General features: G+C 34.3%; 1 protein-coding gene across 1 annotated transcript; it reads left to right on the top strand.

Annotated features, from left to right (window-relative positions):
• Nucleotides 1-127: 127 nt before the first annotated feature.
• On the top strand, nucleotides 128-1,851 carry LOC145609441 (uncharacterized). The gene is made up of 2 exons (XM_081664927.1): nucleotides 128-1,286; nucleotides 1,542-1,851. The coding sequence occupies exon 1, from the start codon at nucleotides 163-165 to the stop codon at nucleotides 1,279-1,281; it is 1,119 nt and encodes a 372-aa protein (XP_081521053.1). The 5' UTR covers nucleotides 128-162; the 3' UTR covers nucleotides 1,282-1,286; nucleotides 1,542-1,851.
• Nucleotides 1,852-12,898: the final 11,047 nt, after the last annotated feature.

The raw sequence follows: 12,898 nt of genomic DNA, 5'->3' as shown, positions 1-12,898 counted from the left end.
AATTTTGTACCATACATGTGGAGTGCACTTGGATTATTGCCACTAGATAAGAGAAATAAGGATATTGATGGCTTGGGATACTCTTACTTAATGGAACTGACATCAAAGTTCTTGGTTGAAGAATCAAGTGAACATGTTGTGGGTGTATATTGCATTTGTAAAATGCACGATCTTTTGCATGATCTAGCAGTGAACATTATGGCAGAAGAGTTAGTTGTTGTAACTTTGGATAAGATGACAGATTTAGACCATGCTAAGCATGTTGTTTGGGGGTATGAGAAAATTGATAGTTTAAAAGAAGAACAATTTCCAGCAGAGCTTCTCAAAGCGAAGAAAGCCCGGACGTTTCGATTTACTTATAAAATGAAACATGTAAGCATGTCCTTTCTAGAGGGTATTATATCCAATCTCAGATGTTTACGTATCTTGGATCTTGGGGGTCTTTGGTTGGAAGAGCTGCCAAAGTCGATCGGGAACTTGAAGCATTTGAGATATCTTGACTTGTCATTTAATCCTATCCTGAAATCACTTCCAAATACAATATGTAATTTATTGAATTTGGAAACTTTTCATATCTATGGATGTGAGCAATTAAAAGAGCTACCAAGGGATATACATCAATTGCAAAGCTTAAAGCATTTCATGGTGACAACATGTCAAGAGAGCTTAGTTGACACCAAACTTAATGAATTAAGTTCTCTACAATGCTTACATTTTAATTCATGTAAGAACCTGATCTCGTTATGGGACAGTGATAATATTGGGCACCTCAACTCCCTCAAATCCTTATGCATTCAGAATTGTCCAAAATTGACAAGTCTTCCCAAAGGTATGAAGTACCTTGTTGACCTTCATGCATTACTCATAGAAAATTGTGAAGAGTTAGATATGAACAAGGGAGATGCCCTTCAAGGCCTTCAAAGCCTCCGAACACTGGGCATCGTGAATATGAAAATGGCAAGTCTTCCAAATGACATACAATCTGCTGCAACTTCTCTTCAATATCTTGGTATTGAAAATTGTCAAGGTTTGGTGGAGCTTCCAGATTGGTTACATTGTTTTACCTCTCTCCAGGTATTTGAAATTAAAGATTGTCGAAATGTGTTGGGTTTGCCCAAATGCATCAGCCAGATCAATTCTCTACAAAAGCTCTTAATTAAGGGATGCCCAAACCTATCAAAAAGATGCGCTGTACCAGATGGGGAAGACTACTCTCTCATACGACACATTCCCAAATTCGAGCTTGATGGCGTTACATTTACTCCAAATCAAAGCCACTGAAAAAGGTCTCAACTTCTATACTCATTAATATTGATTTCATATTCTTTTATTGTCTCATCTTTGGGTAGTCTTTGATTTCCTCCAAATTCATTTTAATTTTTTAATTTTTTTGATATAATAATTTCTATTATACCTAAATATAACTAACAACAAAGGAAAAGAGGGAAGAATTACAAATTAATGTTTTTTATTATTTCTAAGAGTACACTCTATAACTATTATGTTTTGATGATGTTTTTGCAATTATTTTTGTTATACAGATTTTGGGACCATTGTTTTGCGGTTGGAGAAAGAATTGGTCTAATTGTTAATGGCTCATATCTATTTGAATACTCAAGGCCTCAAGGACATATATATGTCTAAGTCGTTCTTCCGTATGATATAATGATGATGCTATGTATTTATCCTTAAATGCTTTATAGGAGTTACATGGTTTTACCTTACTCTTAAAGTGAGGGTTTTACATGTAACGAACTTTTTTTTTTCATTGTACTTTGTTTATTTGATTGTTTGTTTGTACTTTTAAGAACATTTGAGTTATTGTGTTAAAGATTTTGGGTGGAACGAGATTATACTTCCCTACCGATAAATATGAGAATTTAAGAATACATACATACTAGTGGGTGTGTTTGAATAGGTAAACTCTTATCTAGAGCTGTCAAAAGCTGACCCGACCCGAAATACCGACCCTAACCCGACCCTAACCCTTACCCGTCTGAACCCGAAAAAAATGGCAACCCGAACCCGACCTAACCCGACCTGAAACCAACCCTAGACCCGAGTTGACCCGAGCATTTGAGACCCGAACCCGACCATGACCCGACCTAGATAGGACCCGACCCGAATATGACCCGTAAATTATTGACCTTAACCGAACCCGACTCGAACCCGAGAATGACCCAAACCCGATTTAACCCGAATTCAACCCGACCTGTTACTAACCCGACCCGTTCCTAACCCGACTCGAATTTAAACCCGACCTGTTACAAACCCGACCCAAAATCAACCCGACCCGTTCCTAACCCGATTCGAATTTAAACCCGACCTGTTACAAACCCGACCCAAAATCAACCCGACTTGTTCTTGACCCGACCCAAATTCAACCCGACTTGTTATTGACCCGACCCGAATTTAAACTCGACAGTAGAACAAGAATATGATTTCCCATCTATATAAGACTAAAATAAAACCATTGCTTTAAGAGAATGTTTAAAATAAAGTTTGAAACTAAATTAACCAATTAGTAAAAACTACGTATTATAATTAACCAATTAGGAAAATAAACTAGTCAACAATTTATGTTTTTTTTTTATCTAAAACTCATGTCGCTCATAGAAAAGCATATGACATGGTAAAGCATATGACTTGGTAACAGGTTTGCATAAGAGCAAATCAATCCAACAATGCCTTTAATTCTAATTAATCCCTGCTTAAGAGAAGAAAAAGCTTGTACAATGTAACAATGATCTATAGAAGACAAGCATGAAATAAACCACATTAAATGCCTCCTTTGCCGTGAGGAGGACTAGATCTCATTTTGTGGGTATTTTGATGAGAACTGAAAGATGCTCTAGTTATCCAAAACAAACTGACTTTATCAATGTAAAGCAAAACACACACCCAACCAAGACTCTATATACAATATTCGCAACAGCCACCAGACCACCATTCTCATCACGCAAACACACACTCAGTCCAATGACATTTTCAGCAGCCATGTGAGCATCTGTATTCACCTTAATGGTGTCTGCAGCAGGGGGATCTAGCCATTTTGTATGCCAACAGGGATAGGAGCACTTTATTATACTACAGAAAAATATCCAACAATATACTACAGAAAAAAAAAACAACCAAAATAGGCCCGAGAATGACCCGACTTGATTATAACCCGCAAATTATTGACTCGAACCGAACCCGGCTCGAACCCGATAATGACTCGACCTGATTATAACCCGTAAATAATTGACTTGAACCGAACCCGACTCAAACCCGAACAAGACCCTAATTCGTTTAAACCCGTAAAAACCCGAATGTAACCCGACCTGTTATTGACCCGACCCGAATGTAACCCGACTTGTTATTGACCCGACCTAAACCCGACCCAAACCCGATAAGATGTATGACCCGAAGTGACCCGACTCAAGAATGACCCAACCCGAACCCTACCCGCATAGGTCCCGACATTAACCCGTATTGACCCGACTCGAGATGACCCGACCCACACAAACCCGAATCAAACCCGACCCATTTACCCGAATTGACAGCTCTACTCTTATCTATGATAGACCTGATTTACAATAATTTGTTATGGATCTCTAATATTTGAGTCACCATGCTTGCAGTGGCGGATCCAGGGGGGTACATAGAGTTACAACTGTACCCCCATTCTGGAATTAAAAAAAAAAAAAAAATAATAGTTAAAGAGACCTGTTCTCTAAGATAGGCGGTTTCTTTGGTTAAAATATTACTTCCTCCGTTAATGGTTATTTGCAACAAAGGGGTATTATTTGTGAGATATAAAATATTCCTTTGTTGCAAATAACAATTAACAGAGGAAGTAAATGCTACACTTGTCTGTCAGTCCCCATAAACAAGTAAAACTAAAAAACAAAAAGGACGCCTCTCTCCTTTTTTTTTTGTTTTTGGAAAGAACGCTCTCTCACTTCCTCTGTTCCTCAGTTCACACCACAAAACCAAAAAAACTAGATCTAAACTCACCGAGTCACCGTCTCCTCCGATTCTCCGAATCTGATTGCTCAGCGGCGCCTCACAAGTCACGGCCTTACAAGTCACCCACTCCGGCAGCAGCTTAATTGTTGAATTAATTCCTACAAGTGATTCTTACGGTAAGTGCTTTCATTATATCAATAATCAATTTAATAGTTGAATGCTTGATTCCTTGAATTAATTCCTACAAATTAACTTTTAATTTTATAATTTATAAGTCATTGTAATTCTGTTGACTTGTTTAATAATTTTTGGTTTGTTAATTTGTTGAATTATTGAATTAGTTTTAATTTTTCAATTTGGTAGTTGATTAGTTTCACTTTGAATGCTTGAATAAGTTGAAATGTTAAATTAGTTAGATTACTTAGATTATGTTGAATTAATTGCTATACTGATTGTTGAATTGTTTAATTAAGTTAGTTTGATTTAATTTTATATGCAATTAATGCCAAAATTTTGTATAAATTTGACAGAATTGGAGGATGAAAAACAAAAGTTTAGAATACTTTTGGAAGGGAGGTGGAGGGTAGGCTTTCCATGAAGTTAGTAGAAACCGAGAAACATGAAGATTATAAGCTAGTTTACTTACTTTTAAAACTAGCCTTGATTCTTCCCGTAGCAACCGCAAGTGTGGAAAGGGTTTTTTCCTCGATGACTATTGTGAAAAACAAATTGCGGAATAGTATGGGTGACCAATTTATGAATGATTGTTTACTTACATTTATTGAGAGAGACTTGTTTTTGCAAGTTAGTGATGATGATGTAATTAATCGTTTTCAAGTTATGAAAACCCGTCGGATGCATTTGTAAGATTTAATGTGTCACTTATGTAATCTTTGTCTTTTATTATTTGTAATATTTATTGGTATTGAACAATTTTTTTTTCTATTGAATTATTTTTCTGCTTCATATTGAGTTCGTACCCCCATTGTCCGAATCCTGGATCCGCCACTGCATGCTTGAATCAGTTTTGGGTCACGTCAGTTAGTTCGTTTACCTGTACAATACTAAGACGTGTAAACATGATGCGGCTTGATTTATTTTGGTTTCAGAATAACTAAAAACAGTTTGGGTCAATTTTTGGTTCCAAATAACAGGTTTGCAAATGATATGAATCTCTTCGGGTCTATTTATAAGTGATATGTATCTCTTTGGGTCTGTAACTGAACGTTTTAGTTTATTCCACTAAAAAATAGATAGCACTATGTACAACGAAGTTGCTGGTGGAATTTCGTTGCGTGACTTTTCGAGTCCATAAGCGCTTATATTTTTTCTTTGTAAATATGAGGGTAAAATAGCCATTAAACGGTCGTCGTACTTTTTATGGTTACAAACTTAATAGTGAAACATTTTGTGTACTATTATGCATGTAAATTATACTTTTAGATTTTAGATTGTCTTATAGCACTATTATATCTCACATTGGTATAATATTTGATGTACAATTTACATACTTATTTGTAACATTAGAAAAATATTTATACAACTGCAACATTTAGTAATGTTATTATTTAGATAGTTTTTATTTATTTATTTATTTATTTATTTTATTATTATTTTTAATTTTTTTAATAGCAAAAATATTTCATTAATCAAAAGTCATACGACATTTACAATAGAGATTCGATGCTAACAAATACATAAGATATTGAATCAAATAAAATTTTCCTTTATAATTAAAACTAAGTTATGATCGTCGAGTAAAATCTTGCACTGTAAAATACTTTCCGCATATATAGCTGGAAAATACGGCCTTGTTGAAGAGACAATCTAATGATCCTTTGTACCCATGAGGATGTTTTATTTCCTTCTGATTCATCTGTCTTATTCGAAAACTTAATAACTTTTTTGCTAACAAAATAACTTCACGACAATCCATTAGATCTAATATCATGGATTCAAAACCAAGAAATTATTCATTCGAAAAGAGGAGATAAACCTTGCTTTCGAAAGAGGTCGAAAAACCCTTGTCTTTCGAAGGAGATCGAAAACTCTTTCTTTCGAGGGAGAAAAATTTCTTTTCCAAAAGAAGAAAAGATTATTATATAACCTAAATATTTTTTTTGTTTTTTTAAAGAAACAAAAATTAGGGCTTTTCACTAGTTAAAACCGATTAAAGCCCCTTTAAAATTCAACAATGGAGGCTGGAATTTTGAAGAGAGGAAGGAGGTACTATTTACATACTTGATGGTACTTTATACTCATGTTAATATTTGCAACTTATCCATCCTAGCTATTTGTTTTAAAACAAATACTTCTTCTGTTTTTTTTTACTTGCAACACACCTTTTATCATGCTTTTCAAGCGGGTGATTAAACTACATAAATGAATGAATTAAGGTATGAAATTTAAACTATAACAACTTATCCCTTTCTTCTTATAGGTGGTAAAAATTTGCAAATTAATTTATCCGTTTACCTAGTCTAATATCTTCTTTAAAATGCGTATCGAAAGGATGTGTTGCAACTAAATAAAAAAAAGGAGGAAGTACGTGTTATGCCCCAAGAGTTATTCTGCTTACTTTTCTTCCCATATATTACAAAAATTAAGCATTCTTTATTGACTTATCAAGGGTTGACTTGTCTAATTATAAAGAGAGAGTTTACTAGTCTTTATATGTTCTATTTATTTTGTATATTTACCCTCATACTTCCTCTGTTTTTTTTACTTGCAACACTTCTCTTTTCACGCTTGTCGATGTATTATTTCAATCGTTTATATTTTTAATTAGCAATATGTAAAAAATATAAATGTTAGATATTAAAATAGTATAAAACGAGACGAATCTAACAAAATCACACATGACTATATTTTTTCTTAGCTATAAATCGTCAAAGCTAGTCAAAGTGGAATACATGAATAGTGTAAAAGTCAAACTGTTGCAAGTATAAGAAAACGGAGGAAGTATGAGGTATGACAATATGCTTCCTCCAGTCTTCCACATTTTAATATACTTGGGTTGTCTCAAGTCAAGTCCTCAACCACTAGCATACTACAGCTAACCAAGGCCCTACAGAATTAATGTGAATTGCTAAACGTCGCTCCCATTTTACATACTAACGCTTCCTTTTTGACATGGAAGGACGATATTGCCCTTTGTGTAAGTTGTAGTGTATAATGGTATAATATCATTCCCGACCCTTCTTCTTACTACTACGTGGTAAAAAAAATCCCAACACTACCACATCCGATCCCGGCCCACCACATCCCACCTACCACCAAAAATCAGGGTTTTTTTTTTAAAAAAAAAATTATTAAGCATTAGCGACGGGTATAGGACGATGGATGACGACAAAGTTCAGATACCGAAAGCTTTGTCGGAGGATTCTGTAAGTCGTACTTTTTTAAAATAAAATTTGAAATAAAACATCCGCCTACAATACTAGAAAAGTGTCGTTTTTCGACGGAAAAAATTCCTTGGAAACACCCCATTTTCCGTCGGAAATAGGGTTTTCGACGGAATTCCGTCGGAATATGTCGTCGGAAAAACCTTTGTAGGAAAAATGGCATTTTCCGACGAAATTTCCGTCGGAAACACGTTTCCGATGAAATTTCCGACGGAAATCATGCATCGGAACTCGGAAGACAAGTTGGGGCCCGGAAACGTCCGTCGTAAATTTCCGACAGAAAACAAATCCGTCGGAAACTTCCAACCGTCGGAGACTTCTACCAAAAAAAAACCCACCCCACCTCACACCACAACCCACCACCACGTCCAACCCCCACTTCCACCCCACAAGCCAAAAAAAAAAACCCACCCCACACCACCACGTCCAACCCCCACTGCCACCCCACAAGCCAAAAATAAAAAAAACCCACCCCACACCACCACCCACCACGTCCAACCCTAACCCACCCACCACCACGACCCTAACCCAATAATCCAGATCTACCACCACCTTAACCCATTTAACCCTAACCCATTTAACTATAACCCATAAAACCCACCACATCCGACCAAACCACCAGATCCGACCACCCATCTAACTCATAAAACCCACCACATCCGACCAAACCACCAGATCCGACCACCCACCTAACCTATAAAACCGACCAACCCACCTAACCCATAAAACGAAACCACCACGGCACCAAGCCACCACACAAGCCACCACAAAACCAAAAAAAAAAGTTAAAGACTCGAAAAACATACCTTATTTATTGAAATTGGCTTCGAATCCTTGAAATTTGGTTTTAATAGGCCAAATTCGACCATGAAAAGTATAGATCTACACTTTTCATGGTCGAATTTCACCAAAGAAACCATTAATTACGATTTTTGACCATAAAAACACCAAGAAATAGAAAAAAATGAGGAAAGTGAAGAAATAAGAAGTAGAAGATGGAGGAAGAGAAGACACGGAGGAGGAGAGAGGAAGAGAAGACGCGGAGGAGGAGAGAGTTTCAGAAAAACGGAAGAGAGAGAAAGAGAAGCTGAAGAGAGAGAGAGATAGGCTGGTGAAATGAATGGGGGAGGACAAAACCCTAGGGGTTTTTAAAAGACCGGGTTTTTTAAATTGTATATAATTATATGTTCTGACGGAATATTCTGTCGGAAAATTAATTTTCCGACGGAATTAAAATCCGTCGGAAATTTCCGACAAAAAAATCCGTCGGAAATTTAATTTTCCGTCGGAAAGTGTATTTATACCGACAAATTTATTTTCCTTCGTAAAATTCCGACGGATTTCCGACGGAATGATAAAATCCGTCGGAAACAAACGACGGAATAAAAATCCGTCGGAAATTCCACAGTTTACGAAGGAATTTTGTGTCCGTCGGAAATCAGCCTTTTTCTAGTAGTGCTATAAAATTAGGATCCACCAAGGTGGATCCACTTAAAATTTCCGGATCCACCAAGGATGATCCGGAAATTTTAGGCGGATGTGGGAGATCCGCCTAAAATTTCCGGATCTGCCTTGGTGGATCCTAAAATTTTGGGCGGATGTCTTGGTTTTTTAAATTTTTTTTTAATATTATTATTATTGTAATCTTTGTATATTATTAATCTTTGTTTATTAATAATCTTTGTATATTATTATTGTAATCTTTGTATATTATTAGAATCTTTGTATATTATTATTGTAATCATAACAATATACTAAAAGACACACCAACAATGACACGTGTCATTTTCTGGTGTGTCCTTTAGTTTTTTTTTATAAAAAAAAAATCAATTCTTTTACATAAATAAAAGAACATAAAAAGATTTACTGTATCTTTGTAAAATATAAATTGATACCATTAATTTAAGTATAAAAATAAAATCAGATTCTTAACCTAATTTGTGATACATAATATTATGTACTACTCTACCATTTTCACAATAGGTTTTTTTTCAAACAAAAAGTTTTTTGTGTTTAATCATCAATAACTATATACTAAAAGACACACCAGCAATGACACATGTCATCTCCTGGTGTGTCCTTAGTTTTTTTTTCTGAAAAAATTATATTTAAGAAACAAATCTTTACATATATAATATTGTAATAATATCTTATGGTGTGTAATAGAAGATTTGATGTATCCTTCCCAAAAAAAAACATATTAACAATTTAAGCAATACAATAAAAATATTCTTAACGTAATTGATGTATGGAGGTTTTTTTCTTAGAATGTACTACTTTGTGTCAATTAAAAAATGTACTACATTTATGTATGGAGGTTTTTTTCTTAGAATGTACTACTTTGTGTCAATTAAAAAATGTACTACATTTATTACAACAAGATCATATATATATATATATATATATATACATATATATATATATATATACATATATATATATATATATACATATATATATATATATACATATATATATATATATATATATATATATATATACATATATATATATATATATACATATATATATATATATATATACATATATATATATATATACATATATATATATATTTTCGTCAAACAAAAAAAAAAAAAAATATATATATATATATATATATATATTCTTGAATTTATTTATTTTTCAAAATTATGAAGCTATAAGTTTAAACAATGAAATGTGAATATCAAATCAACAAACGATACTTTTGTTATTTCCTTAAATGATTTGATGATTAAAATTTTAATCAATTAATGGACACTCCAATAATACTTGCCAAGAACGACACATGTTGATTATTCTTAGTGTGATTTTTTTTCCTACCATTTCTTTTTTCTTTAGCATTATATTAATAAGAATATAACATATGAAAGTCAAATATTTAATATAATTCTTATTTAAAAAATAGTTATTGAAAATTACCGTGCATGTGGCACGGGATCTAACCTAGTCTTTGTATATTATTATTGTAATCTTTTTATATTAGTATGAGAGTTGTGAATGCCGTGGAGTGAGTCGTGGGTATTTATTTGATAGGGGTAAAAATGGAAAATCCTAAAAAAAATTCGAGCGATGCCTAGTAAAAGGTGGATCTAACTGCAAAGTATCACGTAACTACTTCACTGTCTTTCGTGTTTGCTAGACTTATTTTCTTGTATTTACTACTTTCTTGTTTTCCTCATTCTCACAAAATAAATGTGTAAATGGGGATGCATCATTGCTGGATGTATATTTTTCAAAAGAGACTTAAAGGTGTGTTGCAACCTTCTTCTCTAAAGGGTGGCTAGATGTCAATTGGTTGAGGATTAATGCTCTAGAGGGCAGAGACTATTCAAAAATTTGTAGGGACAAAAGCAATAAGGGGATAACATGTGCAAGCATTTAGTGAGAACATTTTGCAGTTCTGCTTCGTTGCCTATTTGTAAGTTGCAATATGGACAATTTCTAATTGTTACAGCACTATATTTGGATTGAGAGAAATGAGGGATAGGAAAAGGAGATAAAAGGAGGGATACACCATCCTTTTATTCGGATATCTAACGCAAGGAGAGAAGGGGAGGGTCGAGGGAGTTGGAAGGATCTATTTTCTCCCCTTTTAATAAATCAAATTCCTCCATTGTTGAACAGTATGCCGTGGAGTTGTGAACTTGAGCTTTGGCTTATTTCTCTTTTAGTTATAGCGTTATTTCAATTTTCAGTACCACCAAGAATTTTGAACAGTATTCTGTTGCTATTGACTGTCCAGTTGCTTGAAGTGTTCGAGTTTGTCCATTATAGAGAGAAACTAGGTTGTGGATAGGGAATGGATTATCTACTATTGGCATTTATTCTTGATTTTTGGATTTTTCCTACTACTATATATGGGTGAAATTGTTAATGTTTGCAGTATAAGATTTAGTGGTTTGATGAGAGGAAGAAATGAAAAGTGTAAACCAATCCAAATTGAATGATGGTTATACAACCTTGTTTAGGAAGTAACTTTTTGGAGGAGAGCTTTTAGCTTTTTGAGGCCTGTTATAGGTTTGACCATTCCAAAAAAAATTTATTTGAGATATGGTAAACAGGTAAACACAGATTTTTGAAAGAGCTTTTAAACTCAAAAAGTTGTATTTTAAAGAGATCATGGAAGCTATTGAAATTAATTGAACACTTAGCTTACATAATGTAAATAACAATTATGTAGTGCTTACACTCAAGTAGTAATTTTTTTTTAGTAATTACCAGCTACAAGCTATAGTAAAACCAAACAGGGCCGTATTTTCCTTTAATTGCTACTTTCGTTATTAACAATTGTGGATTAGGCCTTCTCTGCTATCGTTGTAATTGAGGATTTTTCCCGTGTGATATTTACGCTGTATGTCGTTTGTCCAATCCTTGGTAGTTTGGTTTTTTACTTGAATAGTACCAACGACTAATTGAGTCTCTGTGCTGAAAATGTGTCTGATATCATGTTAATTTGAGATTGGATAGTAAGGTTGGTTTTCTCATCGTATTAAGAGCATGTTTGGTAAGAGTTTTTTTGGGGTTAGAAGATTCAATTTAACTATTACCGTTACCAAGTGTTTGGTCAGAAGATTTAGGTAACAATTACCATAGGGGTAATGGTTTCCACTTATTTGTTACGTCTCTAAAACTTAACTTAAGGTAACAATTACCCTTATCCTCGGTAAACAAAAAGAAAGGGAGTTAAGTGTAAGTGATTCCTTTCCATAGTTTAACCAAACAAATGAAATGGTAAGAGTTAGATGATTCCTTTCTTCCCTCTTATATGTTTCCTTTCTACTTCGTTAACCAAACAGCCCCTCAGCACGAAAAACTTTCTTCTCTTGCAGATATCTCACTTTCTACTGGTGTTGCTGAAGGAACCATCAGAAATGCTTACAAGGACCTTTATCCTCATATTTCGAAGATAATACCCAATTGGTATGCCAAGGATGAGGACCTGAAAAACCTTTGCAGTCCTTAGAAGGAACGTGGGAGCTCTACGGACCGTCTTACAGATTTTTGCCTTTTTGGTGTGGGGAATACAAAATGGAAGTCTGCCCATTACCTTAAAGATATAACTCACATAAAAGTTGGCTTAACTCCTGATCGAATGTGCAATTGTTTTGTCTTAAACTTTAAAGAGGCGCACCCATCTTTGTTGGGGGGTGACATATCAACACACACTTCTCTGTTGCATTATTGTAGCAAATGTAGTATCTGAATGGGATAAATGACAGGCGCAGGTGAAGAGTTAGGGTGTTGGGTGTAACTGTAAACTCTTTGCTTGGAAGAGGGTGATATGAAATCGGAATTTAGATTTCTACGCATTTATAAGTTATTTTTTTTTTACGGGATTTATTAAAAATGAACACTATGATTAGTGATGATTCTTAGAAGTTTTTTAGCATTTATATTTTCCCTTATTGATTGCTGATTTTTTTGGTTGTTACACTCTAGTACTCTATTAGCATTTATATTCTTAGAAGTTGTGATTTTGACCTCGTTACAAGATGCAACCACCCTCAATGTCATTGCTGATCACCAGAACAGTTTCT

Source organism: Chenopodium album, chromosome 23 (genome assembly GCF_948465745.1).
Source record: "Chenopodium album chromosome 23, dcCheAlbu1.1, whole genome shotgun sequence".
NCBI classification, from domain to species: Eukaryota; Viridiplantae; Streptophyta; class Magnoliopsida; order Caryophyllales; family Amaranthaceae; genus Chenopodium; species Chenopodium album.
The sequence above is the reverse complement of the archived record's forward strand: the minus strand, read 5'-3'. Positions and strand labels throughout refer to the sequence as shown.